The sequence below is a fragment of the Macrotis lagotis genome, chromosome 1, assembly GCF_037893015.1.
Source record: "Macrotis lagotis isolate mMagLag1 chromosome 1, bilby.v1.9.chrom.fasta, whole genome shotgun sequence".
NCBI lineage: Eukaryota > Metazoa > Chordata > Mammalia > Peramelemorphia > Peramelidae > Macrotis > Macrotis lagotis.
The window spans coordinates 388,867,559-388,894,865 of record NC_133658.1 but is presented as its reverse complement, the minus strand read 5'-3'; the positions used below and the strand labels follow the sequence as shown (position 1 = coordinate 388,894,865).

Genomic DNA, 27,307 nt, shown 5'->3' with positions numbered 1-27,307 from the left:
GGTTAGTGCTGGTGAGAGAACAAGACCACCTGAAGTTAAGCAGGTAGGAAAATACACTGCAAGGTTGTCTTCCTAAAATGTGCATGATTTAATCAGGGTACTTCATTTGTATTATTTAACATTCCTGCTGTTCCAGGCCCTGAGCTTACCTTCCATTATATCAAAATGGATACTTTTGTAATAGGAGAAAATATCCAGGAGGCCAGAACTAGGGCAAAAATTCAAAAAAATTTTTTATTTTATAATCTCTAAGCTTTCCAGAAGCAAAAAACTGGACACACCTTATTTGAGATGCAAAAATAAATGCTCCAGAACTCATCCAGAACCTTAGATATTCATTCCCGAGCATCTGGGCATTATTTAAAGGTAATGCCACATGGACCAAAAAGAATCAATTTCCAGATTTATAATAGATTATGAAATTTAAGTAATTTGAGCTAAATGCTCAGTTATCTGATATGTTGCTTTAAATGAAATGGGTTTTAAATATATATATATATTATTTATTTATTTATTTATATGTGTACATGTGTATATAAGTAGGTGCTACAGATTCTCTTTCTGGTTTTAAAAATAATTTGATATTACCACTAAAAAAATTTCACGTTTATTATAAAGTATGGCACCATTAAATATAAAATTGATTTAGAAATTTAGTACCTCTAATAGGTCCATCTGGTTATTCTAATAGTTTATTATGTTTTACTTCTTCAACAAAAAGGGAAGGGAGATGGAAATGGATTTCCATCTACATACTTACCTCCCCCCAAAAAGCAAATAATTATGATCATTATCATGAGGGATTCATGCTCCATGCATGAAAGGTTTGAAGCTATCACTATGGGTCCATTATTGCAGTCTTCCAAGAGGCTTAACTCCCACTGAAGCTAGTAGGAATTTTTCTTGCATTTAGAATGGAAAGACTTCTTCCCAAAAGATGTTCTCTCCAGATATATCTTCTCCAAAACCTAGAAAAAGTAGATTTTTCTCCAAACTAGGTAAAATCATCAAATCCCTTCAGAAAAACAGAAATTAATTCTGTACACATTTTAATTCCCAAATACTAATTCTCACCAGTGAGAAAAACCATCTCCTTACTCCTATTCATAATTTGGATTAAAAAGGTATTTAATTGTTAAAAGGTGCACAAAATGTTAAATACTGGTGGCAAATAAATAAGTTTTTAATATTTTTTAACACACAAACCTTTCTATTTAGAATGCTACATCCCTGCTTTGGAGAAAGGGGGGAGGAATTCCCAGGAGATGTAAAGTTGATCATTATCTCTCTACTAGGAAACCTTGGTCTTGGCTAAACCGACTTACAGCTTCAAGTACTTTTAGAAGCACCATTTGCTCATATCTTCATTAACATAAGCATTGGAGGAAACACAAAATGTAACAAAATCAAAGAAAGTTGAAAATGAAAAACAAAAGTCTAACAGTTTTTGCCAATATCCCATGTCTTGATCTTCAGGGATTTACATCTAAATGGACTGATAAGAACTTCACAAACAAAAGAAATTCTGTCAGTTTTTCTTCAGACTTAAAATTCAAATTAGTCCTTGTGTGTGCACTTCATATCATTTTCCTCCTCATCTCATGCATTATTTATTGCAAAAAGTTTTATCAAATATTCCCAATACCATTTCTTCAGGGAATATAATAGAAACAATTTACAATTTACAAGTACCCCTTTCAGGTACATTGGATTTGTTTTAGTCACAGCTCTTAATATTTACTTCTTGTTAAAGATGTAAAAAAGGAAAAAAAAATCAGTCACTAATTTCTTTCAGTCCTGAAGAGCTAGTATTCTCTTGTGGCAGTGTAATGAGTTCCAGGAATCCAGCCTGCTGTTAATGTCTTTGTGCTGAAAAAGAGTAAAAAGAAAAAATAATTATAAATTTATTTAAAAACAAAGTCCTACTTAATTCAAGATTTAACTCTATTTTAACTCCAACAACCCAGGTTAATGTCATCTAATTTATAAAACCAATGAGTGTGTTCAGTTAAACTTCAAGTGTCTAAGTTTTACATTAAACTCAAAACACATCTGATAAAAAGAACATACATTGCTAAACAAAAGATATCAACAAAGACAAAACAAATACTCAAGTTGCACCTTTAAACTTCGTCTTTCTACTGGGCATCTAACCAAACAACTAAAATATTTGTTCCTGCAGTAGACTTTTTATGTCAACATAGTCAGCAAATATTCTATTTTCCAATGTTAAAATGCATTTTACATAAATTTTTGCTTATTAAAAGCCACTATTATTAGCTATCATTGAAAATTTTGAATGCAAAATTTTTGTTCAAATATTATCTAAATATTTTTAAAAGGGAATTCATCCTACTCTTATGTATTAAATATATAACAATATAAAATACATAACAGGACCTCCTATAGGCCTGAGCATCTATTTCATATAAATATTGTGTATACCAGCTTTGTACACATATATTTACCAATATTTATCTTTTAAAAATATATTTATGTACATTAATATACATACATACATACATACACACATAACAAGATATAAAAGATATTAAATACAATAGACATCCTCAACTACTTGGTACTTCTGGGAAGCAAAAGCAACACATCAACCCTTAAGTGCAGCAATAATTGGCAATCAGTACACAATTGTTGGATGGTGATATTCATTGAATTTTTATTTAAAAAGACTAGCCATAAATCTTAAAAGCAGAGCAACAAATGACAAAAGCCTCCATAAAATCAGCTAAAAATTAAAGGATCCTTGTGTGAGTGATGTAGAGAAAGGATAGCAGCTTGCTTCGCAATCTCTTGCAACATACAATAACATACTTAGAAGCATCACCATCTAATTATATTATCTTCTAATGCCAAGACTGAGAATACATAGATAAATCTAGAAAGCAAGCTAACTGCCTTTAGCTACTTTGTTTTCATCTTCATTAATTTGTAGGCATTTTATCCCAGCAAAGATATCCACTGAAACAGAGAACCTTTGACTATAACAAATACAAAAGCACATAGCATAAGCATGTGTATACCTTATGCTGATGTGGTAAACCATCCCTATCAGAAGTAGCTTTTTCTCATAGATCTCACTAGAATGCCTAAATGTTATCTCTATCCCACCTCATCCCCATGGGAGAAAAAAAAATACAGCATGAGTATTTATAATATTTCCTCAAAAAACTATTATGGTCACTGAATGGTTCTCTTTATATAATATAGAATAATGACGACTGAAGTCAAGACAGTAACATAAGAAATTAGATATTTAAGGGAATTATTGCTATATCATTACCCCTTCCAGGATACGATGATCCACACAAAGCTGAGCTCCAAAACTGAAGGTCCAAGAGAAAGAAAGAGAATTTTGAAGCATATTTTCTAACAAATTAAATGACATTTACTGCTACCTAAGAAAAATAAACTAGACATGGTACATAGGATTTAAAAACATCCCCACAATATTATATTTCAAAAGTTTTAAAACTGATTTATCATTTCTACTATTTGCCAGATTGCTTGATGTTACTGCTAACACGCAACAGGGGCCTTGTGCTTCATCCGTTTGCTGGCTCAAGGCCTGTAAAAAATAAGGCTACCATGAGAGAAATATTACATAGCACCCTGCATCATTTTCTACCCAGCTAATGAGAAATATGTTTCTGCATACTATGAAGTATTGGGTCCAAGTTTAATCAATAGATCCAACCCACTCAAAAGGACTACTCCTTTTTGGTCGTAGTATTATTTCTGGAAGCTAAGTTCATAGATAGCATGTAACAAATAACTTCTTCTGAAAAAATATATTAGTAGGACAATTCAAAAGATTTTTGTCCCTTGACACACAAGTCACAATTTTAGGAATGTAGATGCATGCTTTATTATTATAATTATAATGCTAATAGTCTTTTATTCATATAGACCTTAGGTTCAAATGTCTCACGAGGCCTAGAAAACTTTTTTTTGTTGTTGTTGTTTTTGCAAGGCAAATGGGGTTAAGTGGCTTGCCCAAGGCCACACAGCTAGGTAATTATTAAGTGTCTGAGACCGGATTTGAACCCAGGTACTCCTGACTCCAGTGCTGGTGCTTCATCCACTGCGCCACCTAGCCGCCCCTATTTTTTCTTTATAATAAATGGAAAAACAATACAATGAAGTTAAATGTCATGCTTAAATCACATTAACAAGTCATGATAACATCCACAAAGCTAGTGATTTCCAGTGCCCCCATTTTGCTTAAAAATTGCACCACATCCAGTTGTGCATACACACACACACACACACACACACACACACACACATATAAACACACAAGTTCTTCCCATGTGTTTCTCAGTGACTATTTTCTTCATGAACCATTTGGTTTCAAATTCAGTTGAAGGAACTGAGTGCAAAAGATTCATGCAGTTAATACTATTTTGGAACAACTAAACAAGCTTATTCATTCTAGACCAAACAAATCACCTAAAAGCCACCTTATATGGATCACACTTGATCCAGGATGTTCCAATTCATCTTCTTACAATTAGAGCCAATATGATTTTATACTTCCAATAAGGTGATACTCTTAAAAAGCTTCTCAAAAATTCCAGAAAGTAAGCAAGTATACAAAGCATATCCAAATCTTAGGACAACAATTAAATTCAAAAACCTTTCCTACCAAAGCAAGAGCCTAAAGTTAGCCTAACAAAGTAAGAACTAATCTCTTGCACCAAAACCTTTCAGTCATTTATCAGGTGTCTCATTTAATAAAATAAAATATACAAACTAGATTACAACAAAAACATTTAATAAAGTAAAATTAAAAACTAGATTTTAACCATTACCCTTTGCCACCCTCTCAGATTCTATCCCTTTTATGTAGACTTCCAAAGACAAATGACCAAGAATATGCACAAGTAATTCAAGCAAACAACCAAAGAAAGCAAAACCTGTAGTGATATAAAGAATATCAAATTAAAATAAAAAATAAAATGGCATTTTAGAGAGTTGAACTAGGACTCCACTGTTATTCATTATGATTATATGACATAAGGTCCTGCAAACCAACAAAAACAAAGTCCAAATTTTCAAAAGCACACACACAAAGACTCCAGTCTTATTCTCTGAGCAAGGCAGCTAGCCTCAAGTAGACTTTTATCAGTCTAAAATCTACATGAGGTACAGAGGTACCAGTGTCAATGAAAACAAGAAAAATAACTGATGAATTCATCAACTCTACCCTAGACTATTTGGGGAATGATTAAGTGATGATATGAAGCCCCCTTCATTTTGGGGCAGGGCTTAAAACAGACAGACCTGCCCGTTTCACTGTTAACTTCAATGCTCCCAATCTGAATCCACAGTGGTCTGTCAGACACTGTAAGGGAGCAGCAGGACTCGTCACTGTATGATGTAATATGCTGCCATTTGTTGAGACCTATGGTAGAAAAAATCAAGTTAACAAAAATAAAGTATTCATTCAAAAAAAATTTTAACTCATTTTACAAAAAAAGAAAAAAAGGTTTTTCTTTTTTTAAGTGACTAGACTTCAGTTGTCATTATGCATTTATGCTGAGTAACTTTTTGGCTTCACAGAATGTGAATGATGCTATACAGAACACTAACAAAAGACTATAAGGGACCTATGCATATAGTTGCAACTAAACTATAGAATAACATGGACCAATCTGCTTCCATAGCAAGACAATTGGTATAGTAAGTTGCTCACAAAACAAACTTAGAAATACAGGAAAAGTGGCAACTGTCCAATTTAAAGTATACTTTTGACTTGAGTTTTGTTTTAACCTAAGAATAATTACAGCATATCAACACAGGATGGAATGTCTTAAATATCCATGAATATGCTTAGAGTGTCTGTTGCACAAAATGCCCTGACTACTTGAGGCCCTTTCCTCTTAATCCAGTAACCACATAAGCATATTTTTCCATGCCTAAAATTCTTATCACATGAAGTAACAATTTTACTGGGTTTCCCTAAGTTTTTCTGAACAAACTTCTACTAAATGAAAATAATGAAAATAAGTTATTCATGATGATTAAAATGACACTAAATAAAGATATTGATGTTGATGCTTTATTTTATAAAACAATATATAAACATAATTCCATGAATTTGCATGTATCCAACAGATATGGGAACAAAATTTTTATTAAGAACTCATTTCCTTTGCCTTTTAGAAGCCATTATGGAAAATAACCACTGCCCATAGCTAATGTGACAATTATTTTTAAAACAGCAGAAATTCAAGCGAGAAAAAAGTTTTATCTCCCCACAAAACAAACCTTAAAAGGAAAAATTTTAAAAAACCTGAACTAAAAATGGAATTTAGCTAGAAATATAATAATTACAGATCCTAGGAAGAATCTTTTTTAAAGGATTTTTTAAAAGTGACTAGAAAAATAGCAAGATTTCATCAAGGAAATTTTGGTTAGGTATTTTATTTTCCCTAAATCAACAATAATCACAACAGGGTTTGAAAGGATTTGAAGGGGGCAGCTAGGTGGCACAGTGGATAGAGCACAGGCCCTTCAAATCCAGTCTCAGACACATAATAATTGCCTAGCTGTGTGACCTTGGATAAGTCACTTAACCCATTGCCTTAAATTAAAAAATAAATTGTTTTAAGGATTTGAAGAACTCTATAGCTATTGCAAAATTTGTTTTACAGGTCCCCCTCACACCAAGTAGTACTAATATTGATCACTTAAGATAGTCCATAAGTATTCATTGTATTGCTAAACTTCATTGCCATCCCATTGGCTTTTATAATTTTACTGAATAAAATGCAATTGAATACAATGTTGGCAATATACAAAGTGAAATCCACTTTTGGTTACTAGGTATAAAGTAGTAGAGGTAGTATTTAAATATAGCTAGACAACAGAACAATCATGCTAGTCCCGCCATAAGCCCAAAGGAAAACTAAACTATAGAAATGAGAATAAAAGTAATCTCTTGGTCTCAAAACGACTCCAACTCTCTAGGAAGTTATTTTTCCCATCTCTAAAAATCAAGGTTTAGGTCTAAATGAAATCTGAAAGCTTTTATATCTCATTCTCTCAGTAAAACAGTGAAATGGCAAGGACTCACTGATTGGAAGTTGAGATTTATCCTATTAAGGTTTGTGACAGGTTTCACTTCACTATAATTTGAGATCAAAAAGCCTTTGCCTAGGGGGCAATCTCCTGTGTTAGCCACTAAAAGGAAAAAGACCCCCTGGATGGGCAATACTTAAGCAAAGTGGTCATAGTATGAGAAGATCACTTTTTTTAAAGAGAGTTTTAGGGAGAAAAAGAGCAATAGTAGTAGAGAAGAATGTGATTTAATAGATGCTACATACTGAAGCTTACTGAGTAAAACCAAAAATAACAATGGTAGTTATTGCTGTGCTAGAAAGAGAAAAAGGGGCAGTGGGGAGTAACAAAGAAGACTACAAACCAGTCCCCTTCCAATGATGGGGGGGAAAAATAGAGAAGGCCAAGATCTTTGGATAGGTCCAGAAGTAAAAATAAAACTTTAAAATATATACAGGAATTCTTCTTATAATTAAAATGCAAAGATATCATAAGTATTCTCTGCTCCCAACAGTATAATTGAAGATGGGCATGCAAAAGCAACCTTTTAATTTACAACCCATTTTCAAAAGGTGGACTTTTCTATACTGTAGTAATCAGTTATTTCCTCAGATTTAAAGAACATTGAATGTAGTTCTACCCCACCCCAGGTTCTAACTTGAAATTAAGCACTTAAAAGAGAATCAAATGTTAAATAAGTAGTCCTCCCATTAATACTGTCTCAAAATTGGATCCGGTCCTTGCCAACAATTAGTACTTCCCATGAAAAAAAAGAAAAATGTTCTTTCCTATTTGTCAGCTCTTCCCTCCTTAATTCATGAGGCTAAAGTTCTTGTGATGTGTATGCATCTCGGGAAAGAGGGAAAGGAATCTTCCACTTAATCCTGACCAATGACCAAAAAAGGGGAAAGGGTGAGTTTACAGGGCTTTACAAAGAATTCCTAAGAATAACTACCCTGTTGTTTTTAATCACTCTTGAACCAGTAATATAATTTAGAATAATGAAATATCAAATTTCCAGCTGAAATGCCTTGATTCATCCATCTAGCAATATTTGATAGTTATATATATACATATAATCATATTTGTTAACAACCTGTTTAAAAAAGGAATTTTGTCATCATCCCTTATTCTCTCCAATTTTGCAGTGGATGAAACAAGTGTAATACTACAGAGCTGAGATCTGAAAAGTGAAAAAAACTTAGAACACATAAGTGATCTGTAAATTGATACTACAATAGACAATACTCAATTTCTACCTACTATATTCTTCAGCAGTCTTTGTAACTGGACCCTGGCCATCTTTTTTATTCTAGTCCTTAGCTTCCACTTCAACTTGTAGGATTTTATCTTCAGTTCTGGCAAATTTTCCTAATTTTTTCTTTTCTTCAGGTTTCCAGGAAGATGCTTGATAAAATAAAATACCTCAGATACTAAAATAAGCTATCTAAAGACAATTCAACAAAAAGGAAAAAAGAGTGTGGTACAGTAAGAAAGAGTGCTAGATATGGAGTTGGAATCCCAAGTCTTCCAAGCTTTGACCTTTGACACACAGATCATTTAACTTCTCAGGACCTGCTTCTTCACGTCCCAAGTCTACATTTCTGCTCCCTTTAAAAACAGTTTAAGGAAGATATAAGGCAGTCATGAAGAGTAAGTACAATGGATCTGAGTTGGAGAAACTAGGCTTAAATATCATTTTTATCATTAACTGTCAAAGTCAATAAATAAATATTAATTAATCCCCTACTATGTGACAAGCACTATGCTAATTTGAGAATATACAGAAGGCAAAAAAATTAACCTCTGCTCTCAAGGAGCTCAGTCTAATTGAAAAGACACCGAAAAAAAAATATCTAGTATTAAGGGGAATGGCAAAAGACTTTATAAAAGCTTTTATTTAAGTTGAGACTTGCAGTCAGGAAGCAGAGATAAGGAAGGGGAATATTCCAGACTGAGGGGACCTGAGCCAGTGAAAATACCTGTTTGACCTTGAATAAGTTACTAAAACACCCTGGGAATGTTTTCTCATCTATAAAATGAGAATAGTGATCAGATGACATTTAATGTCATTTCTAGGCTAAATCTATCCAATGATCAAATAGACTTTTGCCCCAAAACATCTCAAACCTCCCCTGAACAGAGATATATAATGTGCAAACACTATTCGGGAACAGATCATATGTTCTTCCCTTCTGTGGATATATACAGTCCATTATCTGACCCAAGTTCAGTTATATATGAATGTTTTATATAGATTGGGGGAAACAGGTTAATGAATAGGCTACTTGACAATAAACTTATTTTGGACAAAGTGTCATATACATCTTTACAAACTCACTAGGCTTTGGATATAATGTTCAACAAATATTTTTTGGATGAAAGGAGGTGGAAGGTGAAATTTGCAATGTCCATTTTTTTAAGGCAAGATTCACCTCACTAAAATTCCAGGTCCTCACCCATTATATATACAAAACATTTCTCTAGAGTTGTGATCTCACACTCCAACAGAATGTATTTCTTTAAAATGTATGAATAACTGGAATTTTGAAATTAAAGAATAATAAAGCCATTTTTGGACATTTTCCTATTAAACAAATAAGCATATTCACTACTACATAATATCCAAGTTATATAACAGAGAAAAATATTAAAATACTTTTATATCATTATGCTACTATATAACAAGATATATTACATACCTAACAAAATCAGTAGATTAAGCAGAAATTTTACCTCATTTGGAAGGATCCTTAAATACTAATCTAGAATGGTCTTAAAAAGTTCTAAAGGGTCAAGTGTGACAGGATTACAATTTTGGATGGAATATTATGTCATCTAGTCCATTCTTCCTATATTTGAAATAAGTTAAATGAGATCTCAAAAGATTAAATGACTTTCCTAAAGTTACAAAGGCAATTAACAAAGTTCGAGCTTACAACTAGGTTGCCCTAACTGTAAATATCATACTTCATACCACCATTATTTATTCCTCACATACCCTGAATCAAAAAATTATAATCTTAAATTTTATTTACCCTAATTTATAAATGGTTTGAAATTAATCACTGATTAATGCTTACATGTAACTGTAATCATGCTAACATATAATCAAAAGGCTTATAAGTAACTATTTCCTGTCTTTACATGAAAAGAATGAAATGAAAACAAGAAAGAGTATTTGTGACAGCTCATCAGTTATAGGTTCTAGAGGTAACAATAGCCACTCCACTCCAATTCTACACTTAACAGGTTAGGAATTCACTTATTATTTTTCTACTTAGATGAAAAGTCCTAATATATTCTACCTAGGAAAAACAAAATTTCAGTAAGTTGAGATATTTTACAAATTTGCTTTAAGGGGCAACTACAAAAATTCTGCTTAAATATGAACTTATTTCTAAAAGGAAAAGTGAAGAGTCTGAAAAACCTTAACTGTTATTTGTTCATTTCTATCTAAGTTTGAAAATCAATACAACCAAGTCTACTAAAGCAAGGGATATTCCTTTCCTTAGATTTGCAGCTCAGATCTCTGAAGAATGAAAAGAATGTGATAAATGGACCCTTCTAAAGTAACGAACAAACTATCACTAGTGTTAGATGTACTTTTTCCTCATTATTTCTGGGATTTTATTTTATTTTTTAGTTTTTTCCAAGGCAAATGGGGTCAAGTGGCTTGCCCAAGGCCACACAGCTAGGTAATTAAGTGTCTGAGGCCGCATTTGAACTCAGGTACTCCTGGCTCCAGAGCCCATGCTCTATCTACTGTGGCACCTAGCTGCCCCTATTCCTGGGATTTTAAAAAGAGCTGGAGAAAAATTTTTCTTTGGGGTAAGTCTTTAATTCTCATCTTTTAAAGCTTATTTTTTAAAAGTCTATTTTCATTACCACCAGCATTTTATGACAGCACGTTTTTTTAAAGTTATGTACATTCAATTTAAGGAAAAAAATTACAAATATTTTAAAAACTGCTGACTTTTCTTTCTAGATGTCACAGTTTATTCTCATCAGCATGAGTCTACTCTAATTCTTTTTTTTTAATCCTGGACAGAATCTTCCATTCTTGTCAGTATAATAAAGAAGCCATCTCTCAATAAATCATTTTAAATTTAATAACTACAAGCCTTTTTAAAAAAAAATTCAAACTAGAAACTCAAAATCAAGATTGGAATTGCCACTACTCAGTATATATCTCTTCAAAAACCTAAGAAAAGTGGGGCAGCTAGGTGGCGCAGTGCATAGAACACCGGCCCTGGAGCCAGGAGTACCTGAGTTCAAATCCGGCCTCAGACACTTAATAATTACCTAGCTGTGTGGCCTTGGGCAAGCCACTTGACCCCATTTGCCTTGCAAAAACTAAAAAAAAAAAATTAAGTACACGTGCAATTTACATGTCATACTTGTATTCAGACAGAAAGTAAATTGAGTTTCTAAATAAATTTTAGATCTTTAAAGCTCTGAAGGGAGTTTTTACTAATGATGTAGAATTCCCTTTACTGATTTATAAATTATGTACCTTTGTACATGAAAATATGAAAACATGAACAATCTAATTATTCTGACATTTTCGATTTTTAAATTGACAAATTTTTAAAATGACAACATAGTAAGTTAAAAATCTACATGTAACAGGAAAAGCTCAATTTTGCCAAGAATTTAACTTATCCTACAAATTCTTTCTATATATGATGGTACTTATAGTCAGTAAAACAGAGGAAAAGAAGGTAAGAAATAGAAAAATAAAAAAACTGAAAATAAATATCCAGAAACTAATTTGGAATTAAATGTATCAATTAAATCAATTTTAATTATTACTGGTTTCTGTATGCTAACTTTATTTCCCATATTTCTCAATGTGGAATTGTTTGTAATCAATCCTATTGTTAACCATCCCCCTTTGGAAATTCAACTTATTTGTGATAAGTTATAAGAATATCTGATGAATTTACAATCACCATTAGTGACAGGAAGTACTCAAATTAATAAAATCACAGGTCAATAAAAATACACAAAAAGGATCTAATATATATAACATACATATGTATAAAATCAGCAATTTTGTAAAATTAGAGCCCATTTAAATGTTAACATAGCAACTCATGCATACATTATGATAATTCAGCTTATATTCTCTGACACATAGTAAATACTTATTATTCGTTAAGAGTTCCAGGCCAGATCACCTGAAATTACCCTATTTATTCAAAGATCTTATACCAACTAAAAACCCCATCATTATTAGCATATATATATATATATATATATATATATATATATAAAAAAATAATAAATCACAATTTTCAGATATAAGTCTAATATGACTCAAAAATGTTAATCTCCTGAAATGGACAGTTCATTTTTCTTTGATCATTACAGCATCCAAAATATTGTATGCTAAATATCCTGATGCTAAAATCCTAAATCACTACCATATTTCCCAATAATCTGAGTACCTGATCTGAGACTTAATATACTAAGCTTTAAGGACATTTCAGAAGCAATATTTCACATTTAATAAAGTTAATTCAAACTTAAGGAATAATACCATGATCCATTGGGTAAAATTAGGCCTAGTAGATAATTATCAAGAGTATAGATGTCACACAATTCATCAGATCACTATTTAGTGTTAAAAGCATATAAGCCATTGCAGGAAAGGTATACGTTTTATTGGAGTACAATATATTCTCTCCTTAATCTATACTGTGACCCCAAATGATAGCTCTACAATACCATCTTGTTTTAATGAAATTACAATTATCTAATGTTTGTTATAATTATTTATAGATCCAGTCATCAAATATTTATTGAGTACCAGGCATTGTAAGAAAACCATAAAAACTTTACCTTGCCCCCAACAAGAGCAAAATTGGTCAAAACTAGTGATCTTGAGATTAATGGGAAATAGCCTGGTAGGAATACAGACATAGGAATCAGACCTTCTTCACTAAGCTATTACTTTGTATACATCAGTCTTTCAATTGTTTCATAATATGTTATGTGAAGGCATTAATAGTGACTTCTATTTATCAGCAATCTCTAAATCCAAAAGCACTTTATTCCTTACCTTCCAATTTCAAGGTATATCATTCAGTTCTGAGTCCACTGGGACAGGAACATTTTCAAAATCAAAACAAGGATTCCCTTTCCTGCCTTGACCTGTTTCATTTTTAGTTTTTAGATCCCCTCTTTAATTCCTTTTATATTCATTTTTCCTTGTCTTTCACATTCTCAGTATCTGGCCCCATTAAGCATTTTCTTCTTCTATGCAGGGAAAGAACACCCATGTAATTATGAATGCATAAGGGGAAAGAAAATAAAATTAATTTGTTTTGTAACATCCCAAAATGTGCTCTAAAAAAATTCATTAGGATTACCTAATTCAGCTCATTCTCTTTTTATGGTAAAGGGAATTCTATTAGAGCAGAAAACTACACCTATCAGGATATAATGCTCTGAGAAAATACACTAAAGTAAAGGAGCACCAAGTTTATATCGATATATTTACCATAATGAGTCATTTTGGTGTCAATTTAACAAAGAACTTTTTGAGATGAAAATAATATCCTAAAGGACATAAGCTTTAATGCCCATATTTTGTAACAGGCAATTGTTGAACTTGGCAATTGAGACTGCAAATATGTGGTTATGGTTCTTTGCTTACCTCAGAGATGAAGATTATATAAAACTTAAGGACAGTTTTTTTCCCCACCCTTTCCCAAAAAATGTATTAGCACACCCTATAAAATACCCATTTGATCGACGAGCACTGATACTTCTATTTTAATCCTCCAAAATTTATTGCAAATTTGTTTCACATTAAGCAAATACCTGTCAAAATACTATTACTGAGGTGATAGACATTAGGTAATCACTATATACACAATGTATTTGGGACACTAAACCTTTAAAAATTGACTATTAAAGGTGATTATTTTTATCCTTGTCAGTGAAATTCAAACCAAAACTCCTCACAAAATTTATGCTGATAGCCCTACTACAAATTATTCTAATGGCCACAGGGCAATCAATAATAACACTATGGATTCAGTTTCTAGATTATCAAGTTACTTTAATTATGGAATCTTAGATTTAGACCTCGAAGGGCCATCTAGTCCAACCCCCTTATTTTACAGCGAAGGAAACTGGGGCCCAAAAAAGTGAAGTGATTCAAAGTCACACCAAAGGTGAGTAGTAGCAGGGTTTAGATTTGAACCCAGGGTATGACTCCTGAGATTCAACACTTTCCACTGCACCAGTCACAACACTAAAAATTTATAAATGCAGCGCAAATGATTCCTGAAATATTGCAGTTGTTTCTGTTTGCAGGAAAGAATACATGTTATATAAGTGAAACAACATCTTATAAATTTTCAACGTGTGTTTACTACAATCAAAAAGCATTGAGTTCTCCTGGAAGTTACTTAAAATTATCCAGCAGAAAATCTGGTTTTTGTATTTTGTGCACAAATAATTGTAAGCCTAACAAAATTGATAACTAATCAAATAAGTACCAATAGGCAACACATAAAATAAAATGTTTAAAACTGGGTTATTTGGCAATCTACACAAGTAATTAAAGTATCTAATTCTGCCATCCTATAGATAACAAAGTCTTTTAAAGTGTCAAATCTTCTATCAATAAAATTACATAATGCACCTGTTTGAAAAAAGACAAAAAACATTAACATAAAAAATTGTCTTTGTATGAAGCAACTAGGGAAAACATGTTATATAACTTGCTCTGATCTATAGGCAAGTGAAATTTCCCCAAGAAGGCAAATCTGAAAATAAAGGAGAAAACAACAAAGTCAAATGGGCATGAATGGGGAGAATAACAAAAGGAAAGACGCCCAATAACCAGATTTAGAAAGAAAAAAAGCCCAATTGGACAATAGTATTGGGCAAAGGACCAAATAAACCAGGAGACTAAATTTAAATAACTCCTTGTGAAAACTTAAGCAGCATTATGATGAAAAATTAAGACTTAAAGAATTAAAACTCAAACCATTATAACAACCTAGAAGTATACTGGACCCTTCTTTGTACTATACAAGATCCAATTTTAAGGACTATGTATTGAATAATGTCTTATCATGAGCTATTAAAAAATATTCTGTGGTAAGGGCAAATGAGAAATTAAATTTTTGATCTGTTACTATCTTCTAAGCACTACATAGAAAATACTCATTTCCTAATAGTCTGGTATTTATTTTCAAAGCTTTTTGAGAAACACACACAAATAATTCAGATTTAGTCAATTTTATTTACATTTTTTTGTACATCAGAGCATTACACAATTACATTTTCTTACTTTCTGACCTGCAAACAGATACCTTAAACGGAAATACTTTTTTTCAAAATTACGAAATTAGGTACATCCAAAATGCAACAATTACACATGACAAATAATTCACAAAGTGTAATTTACTAGGACGTATCCTAAAAATTTAGAACCAGTCAGGAGAAAATCTGACCAATTTAGCAATCAATTATTTACATTTTTCAAAACAAACCTCTTTATCTAAACTCCCAAGTCAGAACCTTGAAAGATTTTTTCAATGGAAGAAAAACAGGAAGTTATGATTCACAACTATGCAGCATTGACAGCCCTTGATCCCAAACTCTTGAGCAATTTTGCAGCCTGTCTCTGAACAGTGAGCATCCATCCCTATTTCAGCTTGTCATAAACTGAAGTGTCAAACTTATGCCCTTGTGTGCATAGAAAGGCTTATGTGTTCTTTAATTTATAAAAAAACAAAACAAAATAAAAATAAAATAAAAACAAGTGGTCACTAAAATCCCAAACGTTCCTACTGGACCACCCCACTCACAGCTATTACTACGATCGCTCATGTCTGTAACCTGTGTCACATAGTAATAGGCTATGTATTCGGAAGAAACTGATGCATATTCCCTGCAAAAAAATGCCTTTCAATTGAGGCTATGGCTCCTATGCCTTGGGGTAAGGTTGAGGAATTTAAAAATGCAAAAATTTTACTTGAAAATATTGCTAAAGTTTTCATGTTAAGAAAAAATTTGAATACATGTTCAATTGGTTTAGTTTGCCTGTCAAGAAAGTTATCAAGAGATCAATTTTAGTAGTAAAAAAAGCAGCCAACTGAGTGCAATTTCTTTTTCTCTTCCTGGTTTTGGCCAAGTCTACTTTGTGTAAGTTATTTCTAACTAGCCTAATAAAATTTTGTGGAGCCTCCAAACTTTTCTTGCCTACCTTACTGTCCATGTTCACGTTTCAAATTGTGTCAACAGGGCCCGCACTTCGGGAGTCAACTGCTTTGCAGCCTTAGCTGCCTCTGTGATAGCCTTGCGATACAAGCCCTTTCTCTTCTTATTAAAGCGTGCCTGGAAGTTTTCTAAAAAAGGGGACAGTTGCGATAGTGCAAGGAAAGATGTTGTTGGAGACCCAAACCATGAAATACGGGCCTCCTGTCGGACTAACAGGCCATTATCTTTCCGGCTTACAGTTATAGTAAGAATACGGGCTGGCCACCATGGGAAGCCATAAATCTTGGCCCAAACAATGTCCCCTACACATATGGTCCTGCCATCTGGTGTGATGCATTTTGAGACGTTTTTGGAAAAGACTTTCATTTTCAAGGAATTACTGAGCTTTTTCTCTTCCTTTGAAGAGGATGAAGTGGAAGAGGTGGAAGGTGCATGCATACTGCCTGGAGGAAAATCAAAGCTTTCAGTAGAACTACACTCTGAATTGGAAGATTTCAAATCATCTGTGCTATCAATACTACACACTGATGCACTGGAAGAGTCAGATTTCTTTTGATTTAGGGTCATGTAAACAGTGATATTGCTTTTGCTGCCCTTTTTGCCCAATGTCTGCTGTTCATCCTGCTCACCAGGCACATGTACTTCACTTGTGTCCTGAACCTCAGTGTTGGCCTCTTCAGGACCTTTTGAGGGATTCTGATTTTCTGAAGGGGCCTCACCTGCTGAGCGGGTAGAGGTGCAGCGAGACTGGGGTTTGGGTGCCATCTTGCCACTCCGCATTTTCTCAAGTCCAGCCTTCAGGGAAGAGTCGTTTTCTTCATTCCTGTATCTTTGCGGCTTCAAACGCAACCGGGGTGGAAGGGAACCTGAGCTGGTGTTCTGAAACCGACGGGTGAAATGAACCTTAGAATGTGCATTTTTGGAAGTGGAAGTTTCACTCTGCTTCTTTTGTGCCTTTTCTTTGGCCATTTTCAACACTTCCCGAGCTTTTGCATGATCCATGTTCTTACTCTGAAGCACTTTTTTAGTACTTAATTGAGCTTTTGAAGTATTTGCCTGAGCAGACACTTTAACTACTCTGCCTCTGCTGTGAGCAATATTTGAAACTTTGACCACAGCATTTCTTTTCTGGCTTTCATTTTGGTTTTTCCCATCCATTTTATGGTCAGTTTTAAGTTTTTTATTCACAGTAGTTACACTTTCATTTCTCCGTTTTTTGTTATCGTCATATTTAGATGAGTCACTTGCATTGCCACCTTTTTTAATTTCTTTTTTTTCTGCAACAACACTGTTTTTACATTTGTCACATAGGACTTGTCTGGGTCGTAGTTTGATAGCATTCATTATAGAAGTGGGCTCCTCCCTGTACATTTTCCTTTTAGGTCGTTTAATTTTCCGAGGAGGAGGCTGAGGTATTGATTGGTTATATGTGTCCCTGATAAACAAAGGGGGAGGATAAGGTGCTCCTTCATGAAAGAGAGGAGGTGGTTTAGAAGTCCACAGGCTTTTAGCAAGGCTAGGTTCTGGTGGCTGAATGGAAGAATGGTCATCAGGACCAGAACCATTCAAGTCACACTTGATTTCTGTTCCTTCTTGGAATGATCTACTGTGGAGCTGCATGGCTTCAGGTTTATCTTTGTATTCTCTTTTGGGGAAAATTGTCACAGGGATTCCATGGGGCCCAAACCTTTGGGGGGAAAAAAAGAAATAATTAAGTTAATATTTAAGGGGAATTCAACTTCTCAAACCTACATTTTAACTTAAGTTGGCCAGTCCTGGAAGCTATAAAAGATGTTTTTAAAAATACAGTTATAAGCAAGAATTCCTTTCTCACTTTTTCATTAAGGGAGAAAAAAAACTGTTCACTCTAAAACTACCCTCTCTCCATATGTGACTTTACTTTCCTCTGCATAGTCAGCTAAAAAAGTACTCATGACTTCCCATGCTACTCCAAAATTTACAATCTTTAAGCAGGCTTTTTAAGGTGCTTTGTAGTGTAAATGGTTCCCCTCCCACAACAATAGTGCCTAACTTTAAAATTTTGTGCTATAATGGAGCATTACATTCACTGAATGAGAAGGTAATAGTTCTAGAAGCACTTCCTACAAATTTAAGAAATATCATCTAAAAAACCTATATTTTCAAGATGATTATGCCTTCGACTACTCAAAACAAATCAGAAAATTCAGTCACAGCTAGCATTTTTTAAAATTAATTCCCATGAGCACATAAAATATTTAATGATCTACATAAACTATTTAACCCTGTGATTACATGATTGTAATAGAAAATCAGAAATAACTACATCAAAGCAGGAATATAGCCCAAACCTCTGAATATGAATTCATAATCCAAGGTGCTAACCTGCCTCCCTAATTAAAAACGAGTAACAGTTTTAAATATTCTTATGAAAATTTCAGTTAGCAGTGGTAGGCAACTTTTTATAGATTTGAGATCTTTGGACATCATAAATCATGACTTCCAGTCCCACTCAATTCCATAGTCTATACCCAACCTAAATCTCCCTCATTTAAAAAACTAGAAAACATGGGTCTAATCACAATAAATATTATGACAAATAAAATCGGGGGGGGGGGGGGGAATTGGGGGAAGAAGTCTATATTCTACTTATCTAAAGCAATATTTGGTACAATAATAGCTATATATATATATATATATATATATATATATATATATATTATCTTGCATTAGCTTTAAAACAACCCTCTAACCTAAATATTTCAAGCTTATTACACCTCATTTTAAAGATGAAGACAAAACCTAGGTTCCATGGGATTAAATTTGTCATGATTACATTGCTACAAAGCCTAACAAGTCTATGGTGTGCCTCTCAATAAACCACCATATTTCAAAATTTTTTTTGGATACCTTAGTTTGTTACATCAGAATTTGATTTTTCAAAAACTGGTATCTTAGTATGTAATCTTGCTATCTCTTTCTTCATTAAGGATATGATTTCTCTCTCATCACACTCAACTTGAATCAATGTATACTATGGAAGCAATGTAAAGACTGGCAAATTGCCTTCTGTGGGGGGGGGGAGAAGCAAGATTAAGGGGAAAATTGTAAAATTCCAAATAATTTTTTTTCTTTAAAGATTTTAAATACCAGGGGAAAAAAAGAATTTTATTTTTCTTACCTGCCACCCATATAATTCACATGTATATTTCAGTCCTGAAATTAGGCCCCTAACCTACATGTTTGTGATTTGTGGGTCAATAAACATTTCCCAGTATATGCCAGGCCCGGTGATAAGGGCAGAAAACACAAATATAAAATGGAAAGACATTCCCTGCCTACAATATAATGGGAGAAGACAATATACAAAAGGAAGCTGAAAGTGGGAGGGAAGAATATTCTTGTCCATAGCTAATATAGGAGACATTAACAAACTGACTAAATCTAATAACCAAAAGTAAAATGGTCTTGTTTATGGGTTGTATATTAGGTATATAAAAGGTTGTAAATGGGGTCTTGTTTAAGCATGGTCAAACAAACTACCTGATTATGGTCCTGACTTCTTCAAATAAGAGTATTAAAGAAAGCTACTATATACATCATTTCAGAGCAAATGGAGTCATAGGATAGTGGAGCCTAATCTGGGTATCTCTTCCTGAAGATATATTCTCCTGTTTGTAATCTTACCAATTAATCTTTTCTCTTCCAACATTTTTTTTTTAGGTTTCTGCAAGGCTAACGGGGTTAAGTGGCTTGCCAAAGGCCACACAGCTAGGTAAATATTAAGTGTCTGAGACGGGATTTGAACCCAGGTACTCCTGAGTTCCGGTGCTTTATCCACTACACCACCTAGGCGCCCCTTCTTCCAACATTTTTTATAAGGAATAATCAAACTGCAAAAATAATTATTTATAATAGAGGTTTTAAAATATGGAAGGTTTTTAATTTTCTGGTTACATTAAACAATAAGATTCACTCAAGAAAAATGAACTAGAAAATATAAAACCTTGATACTGAAGTTACTGAAGCATGTTTAAGCCTTAAGTTTACATTTTGTATTCTGGTCTTAGGACAACCTTGGAATACAATTCAATAAATTTTCACATGAGTTGTCATTTACTTTTGACTAAGGGATGGAAAAGAATTACTAAAACTTTTATTAAATAGTGTTTCTTCCATGTTTATAAAAGTAAAGAAACAGGGCAGTTAGGTGATGCACTGGATGGAGCACCAACTCTGTAGTCAGGAAGACCTGAGTTCAAATCTGAGCCTCAGACATTAAAAAAAAAAGTTACCTAGCTGTGTGACCATGAGCCAATCACTTAACCCCACTAGCTTGCAAAAAAAAAAAAAGTAAAGAAATAACATGGGTAGAACTTTAGGGAGTCATTTTTTTTAAATGCCAAAATTATCCTCCCTAAGATCTTTTGAGTTTTCTTCCAAGGAATATTTTGATATTAAGATCTCTCCCATATAGGGGACTTACCCTTTTAACCTGCCAGTAAACTAGTCAATGATTTTTGACCATGGAATTCATGCCATCATGGGTTTCCACAATAACACCATTATGATTTCAAAAGAACATTGCCTAAACCCCAGCTTTTCCTTGCCACTATATTTATGTGAAAAATTATTAGTTTTCTAGTGCTCCACTGAATAAACTAATACTATATAAATATACTTGTATTACTAATATATGGAAATAATAACCTACACTTATATTATAAAGCACTATATAAAATTATATATCAACTCAGAATTAATATTCAAAATAAGGCTAAGAGACAACAGTTCAATTATTACTGCCCTCATTTTTCAGATAATTAAAGTTCAGAGATAAAATAAGGTCCTTCTTGAAGTATATAATGCTCCCCTCAAGAAAACTAAAATGTTGCTCCTTTTGTAGTACAAAAACTATACATACCACCTATTCTCAGGGTAATTCAGCATATTGGTATGTTCATTATAGGAGGTAAATGATTCTATGGAACCATTAACAACTTTCAAGATTTCTAGAATCACATAAAAGGGGGAAGACAGGGTGTCTGAATTTCTCTGAAATGATACTATACTGAAATTAGCTCAATATTCTATCTTTTTCATTTCTAATAAAAATACAAGCTTATTATCCATAATTCTAAGGATTCAAAACATTCAAGAAATAATTTTCCTACAATTTTTAAACCTTTTCCTATGTAGTCCCCATGGTATGACTGAATTTTCCAAATTACTACACACATGAAATGTTTCAAGCACCAGTCAATTAAGACAAGATCAATCTGAGTAAATGGAGACACTCATCAAGAGAAGATTGGTTCCCACATAATCATAATTTTTTTTTATCTATGGCAACTGAAGACACCTAGTTTTGATCTGTGTCAATGGAAAGAGTATTTTCACAATGTAATTACTATATTTTCAAAGTAATAAAGTAAAAAACTCATTTGCAGAACATTCTGATTTATTAAGTGCTTCCCTCTCAACCACCCAAAGACATAAGTAGTCTAAAAAATCACCAACCCCATTTTACAGACAAAGGAACAGACACAGAGAAATGATTTGTCCTGAGTTTTATAACAGTGTCAGTCAGGACTTGAACATTCAAGTCTTATGACACCAAGACAAGCAATTTCCAGCTTCTCCACAATGTTATGCTGCTAATATCCTTTTTTTTAAGATTTTTCAAGGCAATGGGGTTAAGTGGCTTGCCCAAGGCCACACAGTAGGTAATTATTAAGTGTCTGAGGCCAGATTTGAACGCAGGTACTCCTGACTCCAAGGCCGCTGCTCTATTCACTGCGCCACCTAGCCACCCCTAATATCCTTTAAAAGTATGTTAAAAGCTTAATAAAAAAAATTTTTAAAAGGCAGTTCAGGGGTGGCTAGGTGGCTAGGTGGATAAAGCACTGGCCCTAGAATCAGGAGTACCTGATTTCAAATCCAGTCTCAGACACTAATTACCTAGCTGTGTGGCCTTGGGCAAGCCACTTAACCCCATTTGCCTTGCAAAAAAAACCCCTAAAACAAAATAAAACCAATATTAAAAAGGCAGTTCAATTCAACATAATTAAGTGCCAGCTATGCTCAAGGTACTACCCAAGGTCAAGAAGCTAACTTTCTACTGGGAGGCACAATCTTGGTGTAAGAAATAAACACTAAGTAATTTCAGGAAGGAGAAAGTATATACCCTTTGTATTTGGGGAACTCTGAAAATAGCTTCCTATAGGAGGTGGTACTTAAGGTGAGCTTTGAAGATAGTTAACTATTCTAAATGGCAGAAAGAGGGGAAGCATTCCAGGTGCTAGTTCTGTACCAAGCCCTGATTTGAGTTTCCATAAAGAAAGCTCAGGCTAGGTGGTGCAGTGGATAAAGCACGGGCCCTGGAGTCAGAAGTACCTGGGTTCAAATCCGGTCTCAGACACTTGATAATTACCTAGCTGTGTGGCCTTGGGCAAGTCACTTAACCCCATTTGCCTTGCAAAAAAAAACCTAAAAAAAAAAGAATGCTCAGAGGAATACATGTATGTAGCCCATTTTGACCAGAATATAGAGGAATTAGAATGAATTAAGTCTCAAAAATCAGGCTGTGGAAGGCTTTAAATGCCAGGTTGAGCAGTTTATATTTTATCCTGGAGGAAAGAGAATCACTGAAGATTTTTTTCTTAATGGAGAGATAACCTGCCATTTAGAAATATTCATTTTTCAGTACTTCATAGTATTGTGGATTATAAAGGTTAGACATTGAAGAAAGGAAAGAAATTAAGAAGTTACAGTTCTAGTTCAGGTAAAAAATAAAAAGAAAATTGATTTTAGGTTAATGGATTTCTTTTTTTTTTAAGGTTTTTGCAAGGCAAATGGGGTTAAGTGGCTTGCCCAAGGCCACACAGCTAAGTAATTATTAAGTGTCTGAGACCGGCTTTGAACCAAGGTACTCCTGACTCCATGGCCGGTGCTCTATCCATTGAGCCACCTAGCAGCCCCCTGGTTAATGGATTTCTAAGTTAAAAACAAAGGAATACAAGGAGGAAAAATATGTAAGCTTTACCAACTGGCTGTATAGATTTTGATGACATTAAAACAGGAGTTTTAGTAATGCTAAAATTGCTAATATCAAAATTAACTGTTTTAATTTGGAAAAATTTTTTTACAGAGATCTCACCTAATTCCCCTCACCCACCCAAATAGTATTTGCAAATCCATAGAACAAACAAAAAAAGAGGCTGGATGATAATCTTCCCAAATTACAAAGAACTGGAAAAGACTGACCTATTTTGCCAGCAACTAAGTTTTGCTTCATATTTATATGGTTGAAGTTAAATGTATTACACAATGTGAACAGCACTTAATTACTTAAATCCTAAGGAAAGTTCTAGAAAGAATTCTGTATCCAAATCCAATTAAGCCCCTTTAACATTCATGCAAAATATAACTCAAAAGACAAAGCACAATCAGGTAGTCTAAATACATGGATTAGATCATTCTAGAGAGCTGTCTATTCAAGATATTTCACAGGTTATTTATAACAATCGTAAGTTTTGAAAAAAATTTTATAACCTCCTAAAAAGTCTTTTTTTCCCCTAGTGTTACATTTTAGAACAAATGGTAAAATAATGGAAAGACACATGGTTAAGTGCTTAATATAGGTCAAATTTCCTTCAGCTCTACTTGTAACATAAGCTGAAACATACCCTTGGGGTTTCTGTTGTTCCTAAGCTATCTTGTACTTTAAGCAGTATTTGTCTTTAGTAGAGCCCATATTCACTGAGGAAGTCTTATATAGCTAAGTGACATTTTGTATCAGAGCTAGAGGTAAAAGCTTAGAAGTAACAGGCAAGTCAAAGAAAAGGAATAATGAACTTATGAAAAATGAACAGAGTGAACTAAAAAATGGTTAAGCAGTATATGCTATGTCAAATTTAAAAACAAATTAAAAGGTCTGTGGTATAGCTAAATAACCTTCCAACTAAATTAATTTAAAATTCAATACTTATTCTGAAGCTAGCTTATTTCTAACTATTAAGATACTGTCCTAAGTGTTATTTGCTAAAAAAGAGGGCTATAATCCTGGTCACAATCCTAGTCACCTGACCCCTCTCTCTTCTGTCTGCATTAGTAAGGTCAACACAACATTGTTACTAATGGAGAGAATTTCTAACACTTGAAATACACTTATGACATAAGGGCAAAAAATCCAAACTAAACCAAAACATAATCAGCCAAGAGGACTATTCTCTCCCTTTAAAAACCAGAGATGTGTGCTCCTGACTCAAATTCTTAAGTGGTATTGATGGTAAGGTACTGCTCTGTTCAAATTGCTCATTAGCATTAGCCTCAAAGCAACCTCAATCCAATCATACTGTCAGACCTGGATCTAGTTTCCTCTAGTTCCTGTTTAGATCAATTTGTCCATGCTGAACTGATTTGTCTTTATAGGCTTCACCCCAATTAAAACATTTTTTCTAGTTAGCATAATTTTCCTTTAAAGTACTAAAATTACAATTATTAGAGAAATGCAAATCAAAGCTTCTCTGAGGTACCACCTCACACCTCTCAGACTGGCCAATAACAACCAGAAAGAATAATGATCATTGTTGGAAGGGTTGTGGGAAATCTGGAACACTATTACACTTTTGGTGGAGCTGTGAACTCATCCAACCTTTCTGGAGATTAATTTGGAACTGCGCCCAAAGGGCAACAAAAATATGCATACACTTTGATCCAGCAATACCACTACTGGGTCTATACCCTGAAGAGATGAGGAAAAAGGGTAAAAACATTACTTGTACAAAAATATTCATAGCAGCCTGTTTGTGGTGGCAAAGAATTGGAAATCAAGTAAACGTCCTTCAACTGGGGAATGGCTTAACAAACTGTGGTATATGTATGTCATGGAACACTATTGTTCTATTAGAAACCAGGAGGGACGGGAATTCAGGGAAGCCTGGAGGGATTTGCATGAACTGATGCTGAGTGAGATGAGCAGAACCAGAAAAACACTATATACCCTAACAACAACATGGGGGTGATGATCAACCTTGATGGACTTGCTTGTTCCATCAGTGCAACAACCAGGGACAATTCTGGACTGTCTGCAATGAAGAGTGCCATCTGTATCCAGATAAAGAACCATGGAGTTTGAACAAAGCTCAAGGACTATTCCCTTTAACTTAGAAAAAAAATAACATTATCTTATTGTCTGATCTTGTTATCTCTTACACTTTTTGTTTCTTCCTTAAGGATGTGATTTCTCTGTCATCACACTCAATTTGGATCAATGTAGAACATGGAAACAAAATAATGACAGACTGCTTTCCTTGGCGGGGGTAGAGGGAGGGAAGTAAGATTGGGAGAAAAATGGTAAATCTCAAATAAAATATTAGAAAAAATGAAGAACACCACACAAAAAAAATAAAGTGCTAAAATTACTATGAAGAGGCAGTTAGTAATCAACTCAAGGCTCAAAAACATCATAGGAAGATTGGTTTTACAGATTTCCAGAAGGTAATAGATACCACCTCTTCCTTCAGCAAATAATAAAGATCAACAAAAGTCAAAAGGAACGTATTTTCCTCCCAGAATTCACTACTTTTTTTTTTTAGATTTTTCAAGGCAATGGGGCTAAGTGGCTTGCTCAAGGCCACACAGCTAGAATTCACTACTCTTAAGAGAAAGTACAGACAATAGAGTTATCTGGGTTGCACATTGAAACCTTGCTTAAAAATTCTCCCAAGATATATTCCCTTTCAAGAAGTATTCTACAAACTGCTCAAGTAGAAGTATTAAAAACTAATCATAAGAGGCAGCTAGATGACACAATGGTTAGAGCACAGGCCATGGAGTCAGGGGTACCTAGTTCAAATCTTGCCTCCGACACTTAATTGCCTAGCTGTCTGACCTTGGGCAAGTCACTTGAACACAATGCATTGCCTTAAATAAATAAAAAACTTTAAAAAAACAAAAAACTAATGATAAACTTTATCATAAAATTACAAAGTTTCAAAAGAAGTGATGTGATATACAGAAAAGAAAAAATCCACTATTTCAGAATGTAAATCATTCAGACTCATTTCACAAAGCTACTAGTTAGAGCCAAAGACTAAGAGCTATACCTGGAGTCAGAAAAACAGATTCCAGTTGGACTCAAGACACTTTACTTGTTATGACCACTATGTGGAGTCACTGCCTCAGTTTCAACTGTAAAATGGGAATTATAACATCTGCCTCCTAGGACTGTAGTGAAAATCAAATGAGATAACAATACTTAATACTGTGCTCCAAACACAGAAGTCACACTATATAAATGCGTTCTTTTATGATTACTCTTATTATGACCTTAGCACTATGGAAAAGGGCATTTTGTTACAAAAAATTTTTATCAATAAACTGATCTTGACTACTGAAGTCAGAAAAGATAATGTATGTAAAATTTGTCATAATCCTTAAAAAATATAAGTTATTATCAGTGAACTACAAACATTAAGGTCAGTATTCAAACAATGAATGAGTTAATTACAACCACAACACAAATCTATGAGCACCTAACCTACCTAGGCCTTGTGTAAAGGCTTTGGAAGAATACAAAGCCTGAAAATAAGTTGCTGCCCTTAGGGAGACTGACTGAGATAAAGGGAGTGTGGGGTAGACTGAAATTCCTTTTAAAAGATTAAGAACAATCAACTAAATTATATATTCAGTGCCTAAAGAAAGGTAAAAATAACTACAATTCAAAGTGGAATATTTCAAACTTTATATAAGAATACATAGAATAAGGCTTAAATCAACCTAATAATGATCTCCCTTTTTGTAATCCTAAACTTTAGAAAAACACAGGGAAATCATATTAATTTCAGTCACTGAAGGTATACAATCTACCTGGCTAAGAAACTGGAAGTTAAGAGTGAGACAGGGACTTCCCAATTTTCAATCCACAACCACCATCTTGTATATGCAATGACTCAGTTATTTAATTTCCTAAGAAATGTTTTGCATGACTTCACAA

The 27,307-nt window shown here is 33.7% G+C and overlaps 1 protein-coding gene across 8 annotated transcripts in view; it reads right to left on the bottom strand.

The window, feature by feature from the left end:
• Positions 1-1,165: 1,165 nt before the first annotated feature.
• The window catches only part of PWWP2A (PWWP domain containing 2A), a 37,249-nt gene continuing 11,107 nt past the window's right edge, over positions 1,166-27,307 (bottom strand). For 3 of the 8 annotated variants that reach the window (XM_074212493.1, XM_074212499.1, XM_074212498.1), the window contains exon 2: positions 5,434-18,016. In XM_074212493.1, coding sequence (XP_074068594.1) covers positions 16,330-18,016 — 1,687 coding nt within the window. In that variant the 3' untranslated portion in view covers positions 5,434-16,329. The other 5 variants (XM_074212496.1, XM_074212497.1, XM_074212500.1 and 2 more) reach the window with 5 other exon arrangements.